Source organism: Peromyscus californicus, unplaced genomic scaffold (genome assembly GCF_007827085.1).
Source record: "Peromyscus californicus insignis strain IS unplaced genomic scaffold, ASM782708v3 Scaffold_3__1_contigs__length_106647218, whole genome shotgun sequence".
Lineage (NCBI taxonomy): Eukaryota > Metazoa > Chordata > Mammalia > Rodentia > Cricetidae > Peromyscus > Peromyscus californicus.
Window position 1 is genome coordinate 818,968 of NW_026294551.1, and position 24,774 is coordinate 843,741.

Genomic DNA, 24,774 nt, shown 5'->3' on the forward strand with positions numbered 1-24,774 from the left:
AGTCCAGGGCTGTTTTAAGGTTCTGCAGCATGCTTCAAACATCTATAACAGGGCTAAATCTTTTTCCACTCTCTACCAATTTTTGTCCAATAACTTCACACAACCCTGGCTATTACAAGTATATAAAATAAACATACAACCAGTTATGTTGCTTTGTTTGGCTTTTGTGGTTGGTTTTGGTACTTTTTGTGGGGAGAGAAAGACAGAGTCTTATTCTATAGCCCTACTTACTATGTAGGCCAGGATCACCTAGAACTCAGGGACCCACCCACTTCTACTTCCCAAGTGTCGGGATTAAAGGCATATACCACTATATCTGGCCAAATCAAACACTTATAATAAATCATGAAGATATTTATTTTAAGGCAATTATTCAATGTACATATAAGTTTACGTTTTATTAGATTAAAACAAATCTGCATACTAATAGGATGCATGTGCTTGTCTATTTATGTGTATGTATTGTAGAAGAGTGAATGTTTCCCAATGTGGGACGTGTGGACACAGGGATTGATGTCAGGATGTCTTCCTCAATGGCTTTTCTCCCTTGTCTTTTTCTGAGACAAGATCTCTCAATGAACCTGGAGTTCACCATTTTGGCAAGGCTGTCTGACCAGTGAGTACCCAGGATCTGCCTGCATGTGCTTACTCCTGTGCCCCACTCCCTCCTGTGCCCCACTCCCACCCAGCTGAATATTAGATCCTGCAGGACATAGAACATCTTTGATGATTTTCAGAGTTGATCCATATGCTTTGTTTGTTGGAGATAGGGTCTCACTACGGAGCCCTGACTGGCTTGGAATTCAGTCACCTTTTTCTGCACCCCAAGTACTGAGATTTAATGTATACTCCAGCAAATTTTGATTTTCTGATTATCACGACTAAGAACACTGCTTTATATAAATACACAGCTACAAAATGGCAGAAGTATGTTTAAGATCACTTCAATAGTTAGAAATACTTTCTCCAAAAACAAATGTAAAACAAAAATCCTTACACCTATTGGAGGGGCTAAAATTGACTGACATAAAGACCAGGCAATGATGTGAAACAACTGAGAAATTTGTGAGACACTATGGGAGATGGTTGGCTTCCTTTTCTTCATTTCAAACTATTTTTTTGAAACAAGATATCATGTACCCCAGGCTGGCCAAAGACAGTTTGAGGATGACCTTGAACTTCTGGTTCTAATGCCACCTCCCAAAACCTGGGATAAAATTACTTACCATGCCTGTTTATATGGTGCTCAGGATGGACCTAGGACTTTATGCATACTAGGCATGGAAAACAGATCTTATCTTTTTAAAATAAACTTAACAGATGAATAATATACATTCCAAATTGAATTTTAAAAAATATTCTAGGTTTTGCCTTCCTTTTTGTTGTTTTTTTTTTTGTTGTTGTTGTTGTTTGGCTTTTCGAGACAGGGTTTCTCTGTGTAGCTTTGCGCCTTTCCTGGAACTCACTCTGTAGCCCAGGCTGGCCTCGAACTCACAGAGATCCACCTTCCTCTGCCTCCCAAGTACTGGGATTAAAGGCGTGTGCCACCACCACCTGGCCCTTTTTGTTTTTAAGACAGTCTCTATGTCATCCTGGCTGTCCTGGAACTCGCTCTGTCAACCAGGCTGGCCTCAAACTGACAGATTTATCTGCCACTGCCTCCTGAGTGCTTAGATTAAAGGAATGCATTACCACTGCCCGGTTTATTTCTTGTTTGTTTGTTTATGAGATAGTCTCACTGCGTAGCCCTGGCAGGACTGGAACTTGCTATGTGGACCAAGCTGGCTTTGAAGGTTTAAGATTTTTTTTATTTGTGTGCCAGGTACATGTGGGTACTTACAGAGGCCAGAAGAGGTTATCAGATCCTCTGGAGCCATAGTTAAAAGTGGTTAAGTTGCTGGGCGTTGGTGGGGCAAGCCTTTAATCCCAGCACTTGGGAGGCAAAGGCAGGCGGATCTCTGTGAGTTCGAGGCCAGCCTGGTCTACAAAGCAAGTTCCAGGAAAAGCTCCAAAGCTACACAGAGAAACCCTGTCTCAAGCCAAAAAAAAAAAAAAAAAAAAAAAGTGGTTAAGTCACCTGATGTGGGTCCTGGGAACCAAACTTGGGTCCTCTAAAAAAGCAGCAAGCATACTTACCTGCTGGGCAATCTCTCCAACCACTCCTATCCCTAAATTTACTGTCAGGATTTGAAAGGGAATGTTACTGGGCATGGTGGCTCATGCCTGTAGCCCAGCACTTGGGAGATGACAGATGCAGGAGAATCAGTTCAAAGCAAGCATTCACTAAATGTGACTGTATCTCAAAGCAAACAGGAGAGAGGGAGTTGGAGGGGCAGGAAATGGGGTTGGGGAGGGAGATGGGAATGTGGCTGGGTGGTACATGCCTGTCTCAAAAACACAGAAGGTGGAAAAAAGGAAGCAGGGAAGGAAGGCTGAAGGAAAGGGGGTTGGGTTTTTTTTTTTTAATTTTGTTTTGGTTTTTGAGATAGCATCTCTACCATTTAGTTCTGGCTAGTCTGAGACTATGAGACTAGATCAGCTTCCAACTCAGAGACCCACCCACCTTTACCTTATAAGTGCTGTGATCAAAGGTGTATGCCCCCATATCTGGCTGAAAAGACATGATTCTGAGACTTCCTATATAAAAATTTCTCCAGCAGTGATATGAGCCTAGAGTCACATCTACTTGGTTGGCTGAGTGGATCCCTTGAGCCAGAGTTCAAGGCCAACCTGGGCACCAGGTTGTTTCAGGGGGGTGGAGGTGGAGTAAAAGGAAAGGAGAAAGGGGGGGGAGGAAGAAGAGAGAAAGAGAAAAAGCAGAAGGGAGGGCAGGAAGGGGAAAAGAGAGACAGAGCTGGGGACATAGCTCAGCTATCAGAGCCTGCTTAGTATAGTCCCAGACTCTGGATTCAATCCCAACACTGTATAAACAGGGTATGGTAGTCCTAGCACTTGGGAAGTAGAGGCATGAGGATTGAAAACTTCAAGTCCAGCCCAGGCTACAGAGTGAGCTCAAAGCTAGCTTGGGTGACTTAGTGAGACCTTGTCTCAAAATAGAGTATAAGAGAAAAGGGTTTTGTGTGTATGTTAGAGATGTAGCTCAGTGGTAGCTTTTGCCTAGCACATGACATACCTAAGTTCCATTCCCAGCACTAGACAGACAGACAGACAGACAGACACATACACACACACACTCATTTAAGCAAAACTGCACCCAGGGATCTAGAAAGATGGCTCAGCAGTTAGCTCTTGCTGCTCTTCTAGAGGACCAAAAGTTCAATTCCCCCTCACAAATGCCTGTTAACTCCATCTCCAGGGCATCCAACACCCTCTTCTGGCCTCTGTGGATACCCATACACACCTGACTTTCACTCACATAGACACACACACACACACACACACACACACACACACACACACACACACACATAAATAAAAGTCGTAATAAATCTTTTAAAAACTGCATTCAGTTTACATCCATTTCAACTTAGTATTTACAAGGAGACACATCCACAGTCAATACTGTGCTTCATGAAAGGTGAGATGTGAGGCGTTTTCTCTTCCATAATGGACTGTACCCTTTCAAATGGTAAGCCAAAGTAAACTCTTCAGGCAATTTCCCATCTGTAGATGCAGAAGGGAACCCACATGTAGTATGCCAAGTGCATTACCCTTACAGCTAGCTGTGCCCCTCAGATGAGTGCTGCACCCACTCAGCACCTGCAGCTCAAATGCCAGCTGCAACTCCAACTTCTGTGGCTGGCTCACTTGAAATGCACCTGGCAAGCCCAGGTATCAACCAATGAGTAGGGCACATACTGCAAGTCAGATCTTGCAGCAATCCCAAGTGCACGTTACCAGGAAGAATGCAGTGAATCTTTTCCCCCACTTTCTGCTTTTGTGGTTTTAGAGGATGAACTCAGTGCCCAGGTATGATAGGCACACACTCTGCTCCTGAACTATGGCCCCCACCCTGACAGAACCATTTCTAAATTACCTGTAAAAGAAACCCAATTTGCTGTTTTTGTGACAGAATTTCATCGTGTATAAGCATGGTTATCCACAGTGGTGTAAACTAATACAGCTCAGGCCAGGTAGGAAACAAACTTGGTCCTCTGCCAAGCTAGACCATAGACACTGTAAAAGAGAGTACTGGGTAGATATGAATCTGGGATTGTGCTGTCTTCTCATGTTAGAACCAGTCACTCATCAGGAGACATGTCTACTCTGACTACAGTTGTCATGCTGCTTCGACCAGGTCTTGTCTGTCAAGGCCTTGTTCACTTTGTGCTTAAACTGTTTTTGTTTTGGGTTTTTTCAAGACAGGATTTCTTTGTGCACCCCTGGCTGTCCTGGAACATGCTCTTTAGACCAGGCTGGCCTTGAACTTAAGAGATTCACCTGCCTTTGCCTTCCAAATGCTGAGGTCACAGGCATGTGCCACCACCACCCTGTTCATGCTTCCACTGTGATGGATGAACAGAAAGACACTTGCAGTCTTGAAAAGCTCACAGGGCCATAACTTAGCATCAGCAAAACAGAAGGCCCTACATCTCATATCTTAGCACCTAGCCTCAGCTGCTGTCATGGATAGTGCCATGAAGTTTTTAGGAAGTCAATCCCTTCCTACATTGATTCTCAGTGCCCTGAGCCTGCTGGGCATCCTCCTGACCTATCAGAAAGGGACTCAGAAACAAGGTAATATCATTCAGGCTAGGGCATGGTAAGGGCTGCAAATTGCAGGGTGTAGTCCAGGATAGGCAGAACAGCATCTGGGTCTTTCAACTCTACACTCAGACCCTGTTGCACTGTTTATTCCATAATCAGTTACTTTGGGGGATAGATACCAAGGCATATGGACTGAAAGCAAAAAATTGTAATTTATAACAGTGGTTCTCAACTTTGCTAATGCTGCAACCCTTTAATACAGTTCCTCATGTTGTCCTGACCCCCAACCATAAAATTCTTTCCATTGCTACTTCATAACTGTAATATTGCTACTGTTATGAATCATAATGTTCATATCTGATGCACAGGATATCTGATATGCAACCCCTATGGGAGAGTTGAGACCCACAGGTTAAGAACCGCTGGTTTACAACATACCCAGCTATGCTCTTAGACAGACTCACGGGAGTAATAAAACATAAACCAAAACTGACAACACTGAGGAATCAAGGTAATCACATACATGAGCAAAATCCAAGTGCTTTATAAAACCACCTCTGCTTCTTCAGGCATTATCTCCTGGATGAACTCTAGTATGTGGCTCATGATTGTGTAGATTTTGTCATTGAGCAGCTATTTCTGTGTGTGGATACACCAGTTCCCCTTTCTAAGGCATGCTCACAGCAGCAGTAGTGAGGGCTAAAGGGATGATGCCACAGAGCAGTGGGCTTTGTGGAGCTGAGGGCGCAAGCCATGCCCATTTGTATGAAAAGACAGTCCTGTTTATGCCAAAAGGCTCTGGGGAGGAGTTTAGAGGAGGCTAGACATTAGAAAGCAGTTTCACCCATTCCAGGGTCCATGGAGCCTCAGCTCTATCTTCCTGCCCCGTGAAGGTAACCGATGAGCTGGACCTCCTTAGAACCCAAAGCCTAAGTGGGCTACCCTCTTAATTTTCTGCTCTACTTATTTATTTTTAAATGTACATTGGATCAAATCAGGTCCTCATATATGCTAAGCCAGTGTTCCACTCAGTGGATAGCTGACACTCTTCATCCACCTTTCCCCTGCTATGAGATGAGTCCAACTCAGAGCTGAATGCACAGGTCAGGTAGAAACTGACTCACCCACCAATGGTCCAGCTTGCCAAGAGTTGTAGCTGCTGACCTTTGGTAACTACGAAGAGCATGGCTCACTGTTACTACAACTTAAAATTAGCATAATTTTCTTTAAAATTACTTTTTGGGGGGTGACCTTGGTGGCACACATGCATACACCATGGTGCCTGTGATAATTTATGGGAGTTGGTCTCTCCTTCCACCAAGTGGGCACCACAGGTCAAACTAAGGTTGTCAAACTAAGGTTCATACCAATGAGCCATCTTATGGGCCCTAGAATTCAAACTTATTTTCAAAAATGTGTACAAGTACAAGAGCCAAACTGGGCAGGGTTAGGGTTAGGGCAGAAGCCATAGTTATCTACCTTACAGCAGTCTGGCCCTTCCTGACATCCTCATTTCTGCAGCAATAAACTGAGGCTCATGGATCACAACTCCAGGGGCTTGAGTCTTTAAGAACACATTTTGAGATGGGCGGTAGTGGCACACGCCTTCAGTCCTAGCACTTGGGAGGCAAAGGCAGGCAGATCTCTGTGAGTTCAAGACCATCCTGATCTACAGAGTGAGATCCAGGACAGCTAAGGATACACAGAGAAACCCTGTCTCGAAAAACAAAACAACCAAACAAAAAAATGAACATTTTCAATTAAAAACAAACAAACAAACAAACAACAACAACAACAAAAAAAAAACCTGCAAGACAGGGTTATGTCCCTGGCCTCACTCTTTGGGATCTTTCTTATAATTTTGGATTAAAAGAATACTCAGAGAGGAAAAGTGCTTCTCCCATGTGAAAACATTCCACTCCCTCATACACTACAAAGATAGCACCATGTTGCACGTTGCGGAGGAGCACTGCCAAAACTGGAGTGACCCATTGTTGTTGAAGCGTCCACCACTCTCCACTCAGAGCTGTCTTCTCCTGCCCTCCTGGCTTTGTCACCACTTGATATCCAAGCTGTCTGTGCAGGCCTCCAAGCTCTGGTATGTGGTGTGCAGCACCTCCTGGACTTTGGGGGACTCAGTACCCTCCAGCCACTCCTGGTACAACTCCTGCACATGTGCACTGCTCTCTGGGGGCCGCACAGGAATGCCGGAGTAGATCCCTTCCATTTGCCGCAGTAGTGCACGATCTGTGTGGCCGTCCTCTCTCTGTGCTTGGCCTCTGCCATTTAAGCATCCTGAAAGATACACACAGGTGGACCTCTTCTTCCCTGTGGGGTAGTCAGTTACCAGGGAGCTGTACATCAAGGGACACAGCTGGAAGCAAGAGAAGCACGAAACAGGCAGTGCCATGTGGCCTGAGCTTGTTTCTGGGGCTCATAGTATTCTCTGAGGTTATCATGGAGCCTGCCCAGGAGGAGAGCCCTGGATGTTCTTTAGTTTTACCATATACATTACCCATAAACTGTTTTTCTTTTTAATAATTTATTTATTTTTATTTTATGTACATTGGTGTTTTGCCTGAATGTCTGTGTAAAGGTGTCAGATCCCCTGGAACTGGAACCACAGACAGTTGTATACTGCCATGTGGGAGCTGGGAATTGAACCTGGGTCCTCTGGAAGAACCGCCACTGCTCTTAACCTCTGAGCCATCTCTCCAGCCCCACCATAAACTGGTTTTACCTAAAAGCCTTTAGAAGTGGGCAGCTTTCTCCTATGGAACGGCTGAAAAGCTGTGAGCACAACTACCTGCACACAGTGTTGTCAGTGTGCAGGCCCAACAAGGCTGCATTAGGGCTGAGCAAGCGAGCTATGAGCTCTCCATGAGCATCCATGTAGTCTAAGTAAGCGTGTCTCCTACTGTCAGTCTACCCACTCTTAAGCCTGCAGATCACACACACACACACACACACACACACACTCCAAAATGCATTAAGTACAATAGCTTGGAGGTAGGATGTGTGTCTAAAAGGCTCAAGTTCCTAGTTTCTACTCCTAGCATCAAGACTTTCATTTAAAAGAACCAGGAGATGGGCTGGGAATGCATAGCTCAGTGGAAAGCTATATGAAAGTACTTACTACCATATACAATGCTTTGGGTTCAGACTGCAGCACCAGGGGGAAAAAATAGGAACAAATTCCCACCTGGTTAAACTTCACTCCCCACTGATCCAAGCCATGTGACAGCTGGACTTTTGATGTCCACTTTTTCAGTGGGCATGCATCCACTTCCTCTCCTTTCCAGGCCTATGCACAGTTTTCCCCAGAAAGCAAGATGGGCTTTCCCAGAGGCTCCACCCACCAGCCATCTTGTCTCTGCTCACTGTAGCACAGGGTTCCAACAGGAAAAGTAGCTGCCCCTGCTCTCATCCCCCTCTCAAATGCTGGCTGCTGGCAGCTTCCCTCCTCTAGAAGATTCTGTAGGACATGGACTAGAAATATAGGCCTCTCCTTTGTCTCACTCTTTACGAATCCTTTCTTCATTTCTGATGGTACACCTTGCCTGGCTCCCTCTGGGCCTTTCTGAGAACTCTAGTGTTCCTACTTGAGTACCTTTTATCACCCCAAACTCAGGATGACCTAGGCATTCCTGGTCCTGAGGCAGCCCCTTCACACCCAGAACACTTCAGATCGGAGGCTCCCCTCATTCTCCAATACCTATACCTTCTCTATCAGTAAGAGATTCCAGGCACTACATCTTATCTTAGCTCTGGCCTGCTCTCATTTCTCTCCACCCTAGATGAGAACTTTCCTCACCTGCCTGGGTCTTTACACCTGGATGGTTAATTTCCCTTTGAAGCAGGGGGAACTCTTAGAGAGCAAGTACCATCTGTCCCTTCCTACTGCCACTCTTCACAGGGTCAGCGTCTCCTCATAGTCCCTGTGTACCAACTCCATGTTAGTGACCTTAGGAGCTGGTTCCCATCTGGTACCACGTGGGGCTCCCATATGGCACTTACAAAGGAATGTCTAGGGATACAACTTTCCACTTTCACACTACAATTGAGGGAAGGGAACCTTCATGGCTGAGGACAGCATGCCACGGCATGAGGAAGCAACCTGCCCTACATTAGTGGCTATTAGTGGGCCTTCTGCACCCCTTACCTCTGGGACATGCGAGGACCTCCACGAAGTGATACGGGAATTTGCCCTTCTTGAGTTTCAGGATCATGTTCTGGATATTGCGAAAGCCATATGCTGCAGCAAAGCGCAGTAAAACCTCCCCATTCTTCTCAAGGGTAACCTCATGGAAGTCTTTGTTTCTATAAGTCAATAAAATGGATTTTAATGGTCAGTGACCTAAAGATCACTTCTGCTTGTTTGAGGTACAGTCTTACTATGTGGACCAGGCTGACCTTGAACTCACAATTTTTCCTCAGTCTCCCCAGTGCTACGTTTACTATATCTGCCCATTTTTCAATTTAAGTTTTGAATGTTACCAAGATAATTTCAATGGGAAGACACACAAAAGGCCCTTCTATCCAGTGCTGGCTTTCCTATAAGAGCCACTGGGAGAACAGCCATGTATACCACATCCATCAGACACACTACACATACTGTATTCAGGCCACAGACATCACACCCTGGCTCTGGCTGATCTCTCAGCACCACTCCTGGGTACACCAGCTGTAGATATGCTGGCTCAAACCTTAGTGCACGGTAGGTGATCTCCTCTACGTGCTCGCCAAACAACTCTTTGGCTGCATGTCTGAAGACGTGGGCCAGATGCCCATCCGAGCTCACTCCATCGTGACGCCGTACTGCCTCCTCCTTCACATCTCCAAACCTCAAACAGATAGGATAAAATCATTAGTGCTGATAAAGAGCAGCAAGTATGTACTTTTCTGTGTCAACTTGACATGTGAGCTAGAGTAATCAGAGAGGAAGAAGCATCCAGCTGTAGGGCATTTTCTCAATTAGTGATCAACGGGGAGGGCCCAGCACATTTCTGGGTGGTGCTATCCCTGGGTTGGTGGTCATGGGTTCTCTAAGAAAGCAGGCTGAACAAGCCAGGGGAAGCAAGCCTGTAAGCAGCACCCCTGCATGCCTCTGCATCAGCCCCTGCCTCCAGGATCCTGTCCTGTTTGAGTTCCTGTCCTGACCTCCTTCAGTGGAAGTGTAAGCCAAATAAATCCCTTCTTCCCCAACTTGCTTTTTGGTCATGGTATTTCATTACAGCAACAGAAACCCTGACTAAGACAAAATACTAACTCAGTTTTTATAGGAACAGGATCCAGGGAGCCACTAAAGGTTAGTCCTTTGCAGGTACTTAAACTTTGGGGAGCTACCATGTGGGTGCTAAGAACCAAACCTGGATCCTCTGAAAGAGCAGTAAATGCTCTTAACCCACTGAGTCATCTCCAAATGACTCCAAAAGCATATTCTTAATAAGGTCTAATGATCAACATGGAATGTCGTCTCACATCTAGCCCAAGACTGCAAGTGGGGCTATGTCACTGGGTTCACTCATTTGCTTCTTTGTGCAGCTACATGTGCATTCAGGGCAGGACAGTGGTGGGGTGACTTAAGCATGTCCAGGCCAGAATGAGGACCCTTGGTCACCCTGGGTCCAAGGTCAGCTCCAGCAGCAGGTACTCCAGCTGTTGTAATTCTACAAACTTCCATCTCACCTCCCATAAAAGGGGGTACAAATGTAGTACCCAGGCCAAAGGTTGTTCACTTGGTCTTTGCATTATACTTTGTATGGGACCCAAGGATGCAGCAAAAGCCAGTCCTAGCTGGGGATCAGGGTCACCATGAGAAACAGAAACCCAGCAGCTGTGTTCTTGGTGCAAAGGGACCAGAGGTAGCCACAGTGTTAGATGTGTGGCTCTGCTCCACACAGCTTCTATGACTGCCTTTCTTCCTGAAGGATACAGTAAGCTCCCAAACCCCCTGGCAGTACTAGAGAATAGTGTCCCAGTCCAGGATCCTGCCTGAATCTGTTTCAAAGGCCAGGTTGGTAAGGCTGCAGGAACCTGTCTCAGTACTCACATGATCTGATTAGGGCAGCCCTGAGGCCTGCTAAGCTCACCAGAGGCCCCTCCCAACTTACAAAGATGCCACTTACAAAGTATCCACAGCAGTGTCTTTCACAGAGAGGTCACTTTGCTCCATTATCTGAGCAATTTCACCTGGAGAAAAACAAGAGGCATGAGTTACTGAAAGGAGGACACGTGGCCCAGAACTCTGGGCCAGGCTTTGCTTCTCCCAGAGAAAGTCTACATTAGAAGAAACCTAGGACCCCTCCTTGCTGTATAACCCATTTCATTTATTAGGAGCCCCTCACCAGGAAAAAATAATGCTAACATCAGAAAAGCACTTAAAAAAAAAAAGTGAAAGCCGGGCGGTGGTGGCGCACGCCTTTAATCCCAGCACTCGGGAGGCAGAGCCAGGCGGATCTCTGTGAGTTCGAGGCCAGCCTGGACTACCAAGTGAGTTCCAGGAAAGGCGCAAAGCTACACAGAGAAACCCTGTCTCGAAAAACCAAAAAAAAAAAAAAAAAAAAAGTGAAAACAGAATCCTCTTTTGGACCCTGAACTGAGGTAATTCTGTAGTTGCTTCATGCTGCCTCAAAGTGGCAGCTTGTGTATGCACACCACACTGCTATGTTGTGACACGTGGACACTGTGCATCAAAAGCTGCTCATAACCAGAAGCACTTTGTATACCATCTTCTTTCTACATAAGGGTTCTCAAGAAAAACCCCTGGTAGAGTCCCCTAGACAACAGTAAGACATCATTAACACACAGCACAGGTTGAGTTCTCAAGGTGGTTCTAAGACAGTCCCCTGAAGGTTCTTATTCCATCAATGTAAGTAGAGAGACACTGGGCCCCTGCTCAAGAAGTATAGAACAGCACCACTGAACACCTTGCCCTCCCTGCCACACTGTTCCACCTTGGTCAAAGCTAGAATCCCAGGAAAGGGAGGAAGAGGGCTCCTGATCTTCAAGGTCATCCTGAGAGATAACCAGGCCACTTGACCCTGGTCTAAACACCTTCAAGGATCAGTTTTCAGAGTCTAATTCAAGTAGACAAGCCTGGATCCTAACAAGCTCCCCACAAGCACTCTTGGCCTTCTTTCTTCTGAAAAGCTCCCAGGACACCAGTGGATAATTTTCATCCTCAACCAAATTTGTCAGTCTCTAAAGCAGTGATTCTCAACTTTCCTAATGCTTTGACCCCTTTTATAAAATCCTCATGTTGTGGTGACCCCAAACACAAAATTATTCGCCTTGCTACTTCATAACTATAATTGTTCTACTGTTATGAATCATAATGTAAATATCTGCTGTGACCCCTGTCAGGGTTGCAGCCCACAGGTTGAGAACCGCTGCCCTAAAGCATAGCATCTGCAAAGCGCTACCAACAGGGCCACTAAATGCAACATTACTAAAGTATAAATGAATTTTCCACTTCATTCAGTGTAAAACATTCTTTGTGTCCTACAGTATACTGGTTTTCTCACATGTGGAAAAGTGTGGAGGATCTTCGCAGGTTTTACAAGCAGGCATCCACAAGGAAATGAAAATTCAGCCTGATTTTTGGTACTGGTGCTGGGCCAAGACTCTGAGAGTCTGACCACCAGTTCATCTACGTCAGCCATATTAAGCACAATTTTGGAAACAAGTTTTCTGATAACAATTAACTTGGCCCTGTAATTACACAAAGCTTAAGACATATTTACATTGAAGCTCTTTACAAAATACATATGGTTTCATCCCTAAGATAAGGTTTCTTGTTGACTTAGAAGCAATGCTCAAGATAAGAGTCTAGGGAGAATGACTGAAGTAAACATAATGCCCATGGGAGTCAGGATTTGGTGTGACCCTAAGATAACATAAAAATCACTTAGGCTGTTGTAAAGTACAAAAGACATCACTCATAAGGATGGGTTTTATGGCCTAGAAACAATGCTCAAGATTGATGGGGAAAGGGTCTAGAATAAGTAAAACCTAAATTCTGGAGGATACGGGCAAAGCCTGGCTCAAGAGATAGTAAAGGATCACCAGGTTGTAAACTACACCCACTACCAGAATTCCAGGAGGAGGACAGGTTAAGCATTTCTTTCCTCTGAAGGATGCTTACATGTTTAACCTTCCTGGCTTCTCCAGTGCACAAGCACTTTTTGTTGATGGGCCATGATGTAAAAACACATCACCTAAGAGCCATGTTGCCAATATCGTTCTCCCACAGACCTGACTCATCTGGAGGAAGACTGAGAGGAGGAAAGATGCAGAACCTTTCTCTTCACTTTAGGCCACTGAGCCCCCAAGAATCCTTAGTTATCAGTGCCATCAGACAGCTTAGCCAGACTGGCCTGTTAGAGACATGCTCACTTTCTGAGCCCACCTCTCACCTGAAGTCAGCACACAGTCAGTGCCCCTGGCACCATTCAAAGTAGTGGAAAGTCCCTCTCGAAGAGCTTCCAGCTTCTTATCATAGCAAGGAGCCACGACAACATGGAAAATTTTCTCTGGAGACAGATTCTGCGGAGGACAGCACTCAGCTTAGAGCTTCAGGGAAGCAATGATGGCAACTAGATCATGGGAGAGTCCCAAATGCTGCTCCCACCCTACCCCATGTATGGTGCTGTCTCATGAGCTCTGCACAGGTAAGAACAGGTCTGTGTTCCACTTGTTTTACTGGAAGACTTTATGAAGCTGTTCAAGTAACAACATCTAGGCCACTCCTCTCCTGAGACAAACCAAGAGCCAGTTGCCCAGTGACTTTTACATTTAGGCCAGAGTAGAAAAGCCATATTCAGGGTAGGGGTAGAGTCCAAGAGGAAACAAACCTTGATCTAGCCCTCTAGGGGTTAAGCCAAGAGGTTGCTACGGCCCAGAACTCTAGGCCCAGCTGTTCCTACTAGCAGCTGCAATCAGATCTGTAACTTTGGGCTCCACTCAGACAGCACAGGGCTGGGAGCCCTGAGAAGACTAACAAACACCAGAACTCTCACAGCAGGTATAAGAGGGCAAGTGGGCGAGGAGGGGGAGGAGCTGAAGAGATGGCTCAGAGGTTAAGAACACTGGCTGCTCTTCCAGAGGTCCTGAGTTCAATTCCCAGCATACAACCATCTACAATTCGATTTAGTGCCCTCTTCTGGCATTTAAGCAGAACACTGTATACATAATAAATAAATAAATCTTTAAAAAAAAAAAAGGCAGGCTGGGAGTGGGGTGGGCATCTGTGGCCTGGAGCAAAAAGCCAGGATAGAGGTGAGGCTTAGCTTCCTGAGGTACCCAGAACAGAAGCGATCAGGCAGTGTCTCCATAGACGAGGTCCAGGGCCACCCTGTCCATAGAGTGTTTGGTGTTCCCCTCAGGCCTTACTCACCTTGAGTCCACCCTCTGCTGCTGTTCTCTGGAAAGGCTGGCTTACCTGCTGTCTAGCAAAGTAATCCTTCACCAAGGAGCCCATGACCTGCTGGGGGGACTTAGCAGTGCAGAGATGTGGGATGACTGGGTGGCCCAGCACACGCTCAGCATATCTGACCCAACCTAAAGAGAGAAGGAGAAATAGAAAGATGGAGAGAAAGAACACATGAAGTCAGTTCCCTCTGCTTCCCCCTGCCCTCTGACTGAGACTGTCATCCCAGGATGAGCCAAGACACCTCCTCGACAATGTCCCTATTCATAAGGTGACCTGCTCTACAAGGTTGAGTGAGATAGGCCTGCCCACTTCCAACCAAATCCAGGGCCACATTTTTTCTACAGTTCTGGTGAAATGGTACCAGCAGGCTTGTGCTCACCAGGACAGGCAGAGGTCAACATGGGCAGTTCACGCTGCTCCTCACTATGCTGGTGATACCGGCGTACAAATTCCTTCTGACTCTCCAAGATGCTGAAATCCGCAGCAATTGTGGTGTCAAATACATAGTGCACCCCTGCAGGAAAGAGAGACATGGATGTTTCTCTCAGACCAAGTATGGATCCAGATCACATCTGATTTCAAGTACTCTCTTTCTTTCATTTTATATTAAGACAAGGTTTTACTATGCAGCCCTCACTGGTCCAGAGCTCATTAGGTCATGTAGACTAGGCTAGCCTTGAACTTGCGATGATCTGTCTGATTCCCAAGTGCCATGATTAAAAGCATGGAACACAACACCTGGCTTTTTATTTTGTTTTTTTTTTTTTTTTTTTTTTTCTTTTTTTGGAGCTGAGGATCAAACCCAGGGCCTTGTGCTTGCTAGGCAAGCGCTCTACCACTGAGCTAAATCCCCAACCTTGGTATTTTTGACAAAGTCTTTCTATGTAGCCCAGGTGGATGCGAGCCCAGGAATGTGAGCATTATAGGTAGACACAACCATCCCCAGCTTTTGAGCCCCCAGTTCTTCCTCAACTGTTTCAGACATAAACACAGATCACAGATTTGATGACACCTGCCTCTCCTTACCATCTGACCACAGTTAGTCTTGATACTTTTCTTACAACAGTAGCCTGGTTCAGACTGGGCATTTTACTTGTTTGTTGTTTGAAACAAAGTCTTGTTATATAGTCCTAGCCAGCCTGGAACTCACTATAGTCACCAGGTCGGCCTTGAACTCATGGATGATCCTCCTGCCTCTGCTTCCTGAGTGCTACTTATAGATGTGCTACAGTATCTTTCTGACTCTCACTTTTATGTATGGTGTTGAGGGACAGTGAATTTACACCAGCACTCTCCTGTATTCGAGAGAGCCCTTACTTGCTGAACTATTTTGCTGAACCTTACTTGTTGAGATAGTTTTCTCACAGAATCTGAAGTGTGCTATTTTGGCTAGACTGGCTAGCTAGGGAGCTCCTGAAAACAACCTGTCTCCATTCTTCCAATGCTAAAGTTAGAGGAGTCGGCTGCCACACCTAGCTCTTTTTTTTTTCAGACAGGGTCTCACTGTATATCTGCGGATGGCCTAGTGCTTACCATGTACACCAAGCTGGTCTTGAACTCAGAGATCCACCTGCCTCTGTCTCCCAGCGCTGGGATTAAAGCTATGTGCACCACTGGAGCAAATTACCTTTCATTCCTCCCATAAAAAACACATGCCTGGGGCTAGAGATGTAGGTGAGGGCTACAGCTTACCTAGCTAGAAAAGGTTCTTAGGAAAATGGACATTAGTCATTGCAGAAATAATTATCAAATAATCATTCTGTGAGCTAGAGGCAAGTATAGGAGCCTCCTAGTAATCACTGTCTACCTGTCAGCAGGGGGTTACCTCTTACTACAGACCAGTCAATCTCATTGTAACAAAACATCTATCTGCACACAACACAAGGTATGTGACACCCCCACCTACCACTGGTAGCAAGCTGGATTCCTGACACAAGGGATGGGGTCCTTTGACATTCCAGGTTTTTCTATCCTATGCCCTTGAAAACTGAACTTGAAAAATAAAAAAACAACCTTTCATGAACTGAAAGTATACTCCTACAGTACTATAAAAAAGTAACTGGCCAGGCAGTGGTGGTACACACCTTTAAGCCCAGTACTTGGGAGGCAGAGGTAGGCAGATCTCTGTGAGTTTGAGGCCAGCCTGGTTTACAAATTGAGTTCCAGGACAGCCAGGGCTACACAGAAAAAAAATCTGTCTCAAAAACTAAAAAAGGGATTGACTCACCAAGACTTTTGAGGAAGCCACAGAGTCTTCTGGATGCATCGGTGACACTGAGGTTGAATTTAGCAGCAAAATAAGGCAGAGACTGAGGACACACAGACACAACCAGCACTCTGTGCTTTGAGGTGTCACATTTCTAGAAGAAAAAACAATAATGTCACATGTGTATTGATTGCATCAGGAGCAAAGTAATGGAAAATTCATAGTAAATGAAATTTTTGTTTGTTTGTTTTGAGACAGGGTTTCTCTTCTTTGTATGGCCCTGGCTGTCCTGGAATTCACTCTGCAGACCAGGCTGGCCTCGAACTCAGAGATTCACCTGCCTCTGCCTCCAAAGGCATTCACCACCATAGCCCAGCAAAAACATAAAAGTTTTAAAACACATTTTTAAAAAAAGAAAGAAAAGAAAAAGATGTAGGCTATAGAGCAAGTTCTAGGGAAGCCAGGACTATCACAGAGAAGAAAAACCCTGTCTCGAAAAACAAACAAAAAAGATGAATAGGATCTTGGTGTGGTGGTGAGTAGTTGACCTATAATCTTATCACTCAGGAGATGGGAGCAGGAGGATCAGCAGCACATCTGTATACCTAGGCCTCCAGTGTTGTCTATGAGGCTCCAGATGGGGCTCATTATCTGCAGATGAAATGCAGGATGACAGGGATGTCGACAATAAATTACTAACAAAATCCAATTTAGAAGTAAACTTAAAAGCATTTCTACTAATGTCCAAAGGAAGGTTTTAACTAGTACTACTTATCACCATTGTTACTTTGTACCAGTTTATCCAAAAACAAGATGTACAAAACTTCTGTCATGGCAGCACATGCCTATACTCCTAGCACTCTAGAGGCTAAGACAGGGGAATAGAAATTTTGAGACCAGCCTCAGATATATATTAGACACTGTCACACAACACAAAAAGGTAATGATTACAAAAATGAATTTTTTCATCTAATAAACTTATAAAACTAAAATACTTTGGCAAATTAGTCATATACTAAGTTTATAAAATGCCATACACAGGGGGCTGGAGAGATGGCTCAGAGGTTAAGAGCATCGACTGCTCTTCCAGAGGTCCTGAGTTCAATTCCTAGCAACCACATGGTGGCTCACCACCATCTGTAATGAGATCTGGCACCCTCTTCTGTATACATAATAATAAATAAATAAATCTTTAAAAAAAAAATAAATAAAATAAAATGCCATACACAAAACTGACACATTAACCATAGAATTCCAACACACCTACAAAAATCAACATTGTGGAATGTAGCAATAGAATGTAATATGTTTTGCAAAGCATCAGTGAACCCCATCACATCAAGAACAAGTTGCAGATACAAAGAATCAAGGAGCATTGACACACACTGATGGACCAGATCCTCAGGTCATGGCTGGCTGGCAAGTACCCTGGATACTTTTATCTAATCATCTATCTATCTATCTATCTATCTATCTATCTATCTATCTATCTATCTATCATCTATCTACCATCTATCTATCTATCTATCTATCTATCTATCTATCTATCTACCATCTATCTATCTATCTATCTATCTATCTATCTATCTATCTACCATCTATCTATGCTGGCTAGTTTTATGTGAACTTGACACAAGCTAGAGTTATCTGAAAGGAGGGAAACTCAATTGAGAAAATGTCTCCATAAGATACAGCTGCAGCAGGGCTGGAGAGATGGCTCAAAGGTTAAGAGCACTGGCCTAAGTTCAATTCCCAGCAACCACATGGTGGCTTACAACCATCTCTAATGAGATCTGGTGCCCTCTTCTGGCTTGCAGGCATGCATGCAAGCAGAACACTGTTTAAGAAAAAAAAAAAAATGCAGCTGCAGGGCATTTTCTTAATTAGTGATGGATGGGAGAGGGCCTATTTTGATTGGTGCCTTCCCAGGCTGGTGGTCCTGGGTTCTATAAGAAAGCAGGCTGAGCAAGCCATGATGAGCAAGCCAGTAAGCAGCACTCTTCCAGGAGCATCAGCTCCTGCCTCCAGGTTCCTGCCCTGTTTGAGTTCCTAACCTGACTTTCCCTTCAATGATGCAATAAGATGTGGAAGTATAAGCCAAATAAATCCTTTCCTCCCAAACTTGGTTTTGGTCATAGTGTTTCATCACAGTAATAGTAACCCTAACTAGGACTTTATCATATCTATCTATCTATCTTTCTATCTATCTGTATTGAGGATTGAACCTAGTACAAGTGTTCTATCAATGAGCTATTCATTCATTCATTCATTCACTCATTCATAAACAAGGTCTTGTTAAGTTGCTCAGGGTGGTCTTGAACTTGCAATTCTCCTGCCTCAGTTTCCCAGTAGTTGGAATTACAGACCTGCACCATCAGTTCCAGCAGACACCATACCTTATTAAGATTCAAGACATGGAAGAAGTCTTTGGCACTCTGCTGGGAAAGCTGGACTCCTTCCTCCACGGTCACACAGCTGTCACAGGCCAGGCAGTCACTCAGAAATATCTTCGAATCTGCCAACTTATGGAATTCTCCCTTCTAGGAAAGAAAATGGTGTTCACACTGTTTCTTTTCCTTTTGGTTTTTATTTTTTTCTTCAGTTTTTTGAGACAGGGTTTCTCTGTATAGCCCGGCTGTCCTTGAACTCTGTCTGTAGACCAGGCTGGCCTCGAACTCAGAGATCCACCTGTTTGTTTTTTTGTTTTGTTTCGGTAGCATTGTTTCTTTAGGGAAGGTAAATGCATAAGCACAATAAAGAAAAGAATCTACACTTAACATGGAGACAAAGTCAGGCCTGAAGTGTCAGGAGGAGCTACTGGGCAATGGTCTCTGTTCTGAACAGTTCACGGCAGTGGAGGCACATGTCACGGCACAGGCCCCTGATGGCACTTAGGATCATGCAGATGACAAGCAAGGGTAAACTAGCCCCAGTGTTATCGTGTGGAAAGACGATACCCCTGCCTGCTGCAAACTGGCCTAAATGCTGTCTCCACGTCCTCTTCTTCCACCCTTCCTCTCCAGTGCCCTGAACAAGCCTCAGGTTCCCTGCCTAGCTCTTCCAGCTCCACACTGCTGAGCAGACTTTCCATACAGTCAGGACTTGCTTGAGGTTCCCTCTTGTATGCAACACAGACCTCAGCTCCCAGCTCTGAACTGCTGGTGCTCATTTCTGCCTCACCTTACCTCAATAAAGGGAGACTGATCACCTGGATGCTGGAACTCTATGACCTTGGTCCCTTTAACCCCATTTTGTATTCACCCCTGTGCCCCACTCTGGCTCTTTTTGGTCCCCAGAGAAATCTACTAAAGCACAAGTCACATTTCCACTGCTCAAAGCCCTTGACAGCACTCTCTCAGAACAGGGTCCACAGCACAGCTTTTGCCTGCCCCTGCCCTGCCCCACCCTGCCCTGCCCTGCCCTGCCCCGCCCTGCCTGGCCCAGGGGCTCACATTCAGCCACATTGGCTTTGTTCTTGAGTTCTTTCACAGGAATATTCCAAATGAGCTCTCACTCACCTATTGGCCTAACAGAGCTGGCATCCTGAGATTTATTTTCAGTGCCCACTAGCATAGTGTCAACTTGCTTGTCCCTTCCAAATGACCTCACAGAGGTTGGCATTTTATGTTCCTTATGCTCCCCAGCCCCTCTAAAAGCCTAGAAGGTGCTTAGGTGCTAGAGGTGTAGGTGACTTACACACCCCTCCTAGCAAGTACAAGGCTCTAGGTTCAAACTGTATTAGTAAAAAATAAAATAAGCCAGGTGATGTGGCACATGCCTTTAATCTCAGGACTCCTGAGACAGAGAAAGAATCATTGAGCTTAAGGCCAGCATGGTTCCAAGCCATAGATACATATGTGACCCTGTCTCAAAAAGAAAAATAAATAAATAGAAGCTGGGGATGGCTCAGCAGTTAAGAGCACTGGCTGCTCTTTTGAGGACCCAGGTTCAATTGCCAGCATCCATATAGTGGTTAACAACTATTTGTAATTCCAGTTCCAGGGTATTCAAACATCCTCTTCTGACATGAATGAACACCAGGCATTTATATGGTACAGACATCCATCAGATGTTCCATTCTATTTTGAATTCTAACCTTCAGGGCCCAGTCTACCAACTCCTTCCCAACACTCCTCAGCCTTTTAAAAAGTATGTCCAGCCAGGCGGTGGTGGCGCACACCTTTAATCCCAGCACTCGGGAGGCAGAGGCAGGCAGATCTCTGTGAGTTTGAGGCCAGCCTGGTCTACAGAGTGAGATCCAGGACAGGCACCAAAACTACACAGAGAAATCCTGTCTTGAAAAACCAAAAAAAAAAAAGTATGTCCACACTAAACTACCAAGGTGCTGGTTAGACTGTGTTCAAACTTATCTCATCCTTACCAGAACCCTGGGAGAGAAGAAACCCAACTCCCCAAAACACTGATAAGAAATAGGGCCACAAAATATTGTAGGTTTATTTCATTTTTTTTTTTTTTTTTTGAGACGGAATTTTGCTGTGTAGTCTAGGCAGGCCTCAAACTCATGACACTTTGCCTCTACTTCTGAAGTATGTACTAGCATGCCAATGGGATTAGATTTCTTTCCAAAGTCATACAATAGTGTCAACATTAGGGAGCAGTCCTGCTGTCTACAGCACTGGCCCAAACTGACACACAACTCCAGAGGCCACTACTCTTGGTGCACTGCTCTTCCCCAAAGGCTTAGTCTCCAAAGCACAATAATGCACACAGGAGAGCCAGAACTATGCCCAACAGATTAAACAGTACATCAGAACTACTAAATCTAAGAGGAAAATCCTAGTAACCTATTTCTCCCATGTTATTAGTTTTCCACTTATATAAAAAAAAGCTGATTTTTTTGTTTTGTTTTTTACACTGACTGCTTGCTTGCTTGCTTAATAGTGGGATGGGGGGAGGGGGGGTTGAGTCATGGCATATGTGTTGGTATAGAGGTAGAAAGGCAACTAGTGAAAGCTGGTTCTCTCCTGTCACCTATGTGTTCATATGTCACATATAGGTCTTGGGAATCAAGCTGGCATCCTGAGGCTTGGTGGCAAGTGTCTTTACTAGCTGAACTACCTAACTAGCTCTAAAATCAATTTGTTTGTTTGTGATTGAGCCTAGGGCCTCAGGATAGCTAGCCAAGAACTCTATCAGTTGACTTAAATCCTAAGTTATTGTTTTTGAGACAAGGTTTCATGTATAGCTTAGACTGGACTCAGACTAAGACTCCAGAGGTATGCCACGATGCCTGACTAGTCCTAATATTTTCTAAGAGAACAGTGACTGTAACTTTCTCTGTGAATCCAGAACATAGCAAGACACATGCAGAGGCAAATGCCCCTCAGAGCATAAGTAGGTCTAAAACCCAGCTCAGAGTGTGATACAATAAGTACAAATAAGCATCATTACTAGCTAAAACAAGAACTGAACTAAAGAAACAGCAATTTAAACACCAAGCTTAAAGAATCATGAAACTTGAGTTATATCTTTTCACATGTTACAGAATCTAAGCTCCTTTCATTTTATAGAATACAGCTTTCAACAGTGCACCAGGATGATGTTATTTCTCATGTAGTACCTGGCCTGGTATGTTTGAGATGACTCAAGACTATCCTATACATGACCCTTACCATTTTTTACTTCTATCTTTCTTAGAGCAGTGAAGTGCAAGGTGATATGAATGTCTAGCGGGAGAAAACACAGCAGCAGCTACTCCACTCACATTAGGCTGACACAACTGAAATGTTTACTTGCCTCTTCATTCTCCTGGGCTGGACTTGATACATCAGTGGACACATTCTCCTGGTCATCAGTTTTTGATTTTTTACTACATTCCTTAAAAAAAAAGAGGGGGGGGGAATGACAAGGAAATGTTAGAAGGGGAAAATTCTTCTTCTTTGTTTTATTTCAGCTTTCTTTGAGATCAGGTCTTTCTATATAGCCCTGGAACTCACTATGTAGAACAGGCTGACCTCAAACTACTCACAGAGATCCTCCTGCCTCTGCCTCCTGAGTGCTAGAATTAAGGTGTGTGCTACTATACCAGACTTAAAGAAAAAAAAATGAGATAGGTTCTTGATAAATTGCACTGTCTAACTTTGAGTACATGATCTCCTGGCTCAGTCTCTCCATCACAGGTATGTACCACCAAGCTCAGCCAAGAATAATTTAGTGTGATTCTCTTCATTACCAAAAAAACAAAACATATCCTGAGCCGTTAATCTTACTTCTAGAAACCATTTCTATAGAAATAAAATCATTCCTATTTAAGCATGGATACACAGAAACACAAGCTGCGTGCGCGCACATACCTCCATCTGCATTGTTTTTGATGATTAACAACAGAAGTGATATAACCTTCATGAGTACAAGAACACTTAGATGTGGCTATCACACAAAAATACAGGTGATTTCCTGAAAGATGTTTACTTACCACTTATGGTGGTAATTAAAAAAGAACAACTTATGGGGTGTTTGTATATGATACAATCCCTAAAAAAAAAAAAGATTCCTGCACATGCCATGCACCACACGGATATCACCATATGGGTGCAAGTGTGGTGGTTGTCAGTCGCAGTCGCTTCAATCACCTAGTGGAGCAGGACAGGAAGGCTTGCGCTTAATTCCTTCTCCACTTATTTTCACTGATACTCTAAGTATGCAAGTTTGTTGTCCTTGTTTTAATGTAAGAGCCGCTCAATGCATTTCTGATCACTTCATTAATCGTTTACTTCCACAGCAGGGTGCCAGGACAGGGATCGGGCACTGGCCTCAGAACAGTAGCTTCCACGACTAGTCAGGCGGTGCACCCGCCCGCAGTGGCCTACAGCCAGCTCGCCGCCCAGTCCGCGGCAGCCAGGTGACGGCTATCAGAGACTGACATAACAGAAAGGAGGGTGCACACCGGTCGAGCCCGACACTCAGCACATTTTGCAGTCTTGGCTTTCACACCCAGTCCCACCGGACGCCGCACTCACCTTTCGTGTGCAGTGCTCACACTTCATCTGGAGCAGGACTGGCGGGAGGCCGACGCACCCCAGCTGAGTGAAATAAGGAAGACTGGAACACCGCCGCCTGCCACTGGCTAGCGACCCGCGACCCTTTGTTGTCTTCATCGGCGGTGGCCCCGCCCCCAGAACTGTGGTAGACCAATGAGAGAGTCGAAACAAGATGAGCCCCACCCCTGGGCCAATGTGAAGAGTACGAGGGCGACATCCTCCTAGGCCAATGAGAGTGCCTGGAAGTGGCAAGCCCCTCCCTAAAGCCAATCAGAAAATGGGGGAGGAGCTTGTCCTTCGGGGGAAAGTTGACGGGCCGAATCATAATCTCCAGTTATTTTTTTCTGGCGGTGAAAGCGGTAATGGTAGGTGTATGAGGCAGAAAGAATGCGCTGACCGAGTGGAGGAGGCGGTCCGCAGCGACTGCAGAGCGCCTTGCGCCGAGGCGCAGCCTGGCCAGCTCAGTGAAGTCAGTGTCCTAAACTCAGTTCTACTGCAGCTCCTCGAGGGCGGGGTAGGCGCCGCCCTCTGTCACCGCCATGACCATCCAGCAAAGTCTCACGTAGGCTGGTGCGGCAAAAGTGCACATGCGCAGTAGGCTTGCGTTGCTTTGTGAGTTTAGCTGAGTGTGGAGGGAAGACTAAAAGTAGGCTGACCTTGAAGTTTGACATGGTATTATACCATATATCACTTACAATTAAGAAAGTACTTATTTATTTTTTATTTTTTTTTTGGTTTTTCGAGACAGGGTTTCTCTGTGTAGCTTTGCGCCTTTCCTGGGACTCACTTGGTAGCCCAGGCTGGCCTCGAACTCACAGAGATCCGCCTGGCTCTGCCTCCCGAGTGCTGGGATTAAAGGCGTGCGCCACCACCGCCCAGTACTAAAATTTTGCTGGATATGGTGGCTCAAACTTTAATCCCAGCACTTGGGAGGCAGAGGCAGACCAATCTCTAGTCTACAGAGCGAGAGCAAAGTCAGGTAGGATAAGCAAGCATGTTAGCGAAGGTTTGTAATCCCAGTACTCAGGAGGTTGAGGCAAGAGAATGGTAAAATCAAAGTCAACCTATCCTACACTGCTACCTGTCTCAAAGGCAGCCCAAATGCCTCATTCTTTTGTTGTGGTGTTGGAATCCAGTGGGAAAGACCAAAGACTTAAACTCAATTCAAATTTAGATTAAATGAATTTATTCTTACTGCTACCAGAGGGATGGCAGCCTTAGAGCCAAAGAGCATGCCAGAAGGGGGCTAAAGGAAGGGTTTGTAAAGGTGGATATCAAAGGTGTACATTACAACTATCTAGGGAATCCACAGCTGGGCAAGAAAATTGTTTTACTCCCCTCATTCCGAAAGCAAAATGCAAGCAGTTCATCCCTCATAGCAGGAAAACACTATTATCTCCCCACCCCCACCCTTTTTTCCCCTCTAGCATCCATATGACTGGCAAGAAAAAAAAAATCCCTAGCTT

General features: G+C 45.1%; 1 protein-coding gene across 3 annotated transcripts; it reads right to left on the bottom strand.

Annotated features, from left to right (window-relative positions):
• Nucleotides 1-339: 339 nt before the first annotated feature.
• Nucleotides 340-24,679, bottom strand: Narf (nuclear prelamin A recognition factor). Of its 3 annotated transcripts, none has more exons than XM_052758405.1 (11): nt 23,288-24,675; nt 22,065-22,145; nt 18,704-18,847; nt 16,329-16,461; nt 14,481-14,615; nt 14,111-14,229; nt 13,086-13,215; nt 10,797-10,860; nt 9,375-9,512; nt 8,831-8,988; nt 340-6,963 (listed from the first exon to the last, which is right to left on the bottom strand). In XM_052758405.1, the coding sequence occupies exons 1-11, from the start codon at nt 23,423-23,425 to the stop codon at nt 6,722-6,724; spliced, it is 1,482 nt and encodes a 493-aa protein (XP_052614365.1). In that variant the 5' UTR covers nt 23,426-24,675; the 3' UTR covers nt 340-6,721. The 3 variants fall into 3 exon arrangements, with proteins under 3 accessions (XP_052614365.1, XP_052614364.1, XP_052614366.1); XM_052758404.1 differs by having other exon boundaries at nt 340-6,996; nt 23,288-23,557; XM_052758406.1 differs by having other exon boundaries at nt 6,950-7,042; nt 23,288-24,679.
• Nucleotides 24,680-24,774: the final 95 nt, after the last annotated feature.

What these genes read in the sequence shown, in the direction of transcription:
- Narf (XM_052758404.1), bottom strand. Translation starts at nt 23,425, where the DNA reads ATGAAGACAACAAAGGGTCGCGGGTCGCTAGCCAGTGGCAGGCGGCGG. An exon ending in GTTGACCTCTGCCTGTCCTG is followed by an intron (nt 14,230 to 14,480) that starts GTGAGCACAAGC and finishes TTCTCTCTTTAG; the next exon opens with GTTGGGTCAGATATGCTGAG. An exon ending in GACACTGCTGTGGATACTTT is followed by an intron (nt 9,513 to 10,796) that starts GTAAGTGGCATC and finishes TATCTGTTTGAG; the next exon opens with GTTTGGAGATGTGAAGGAGG.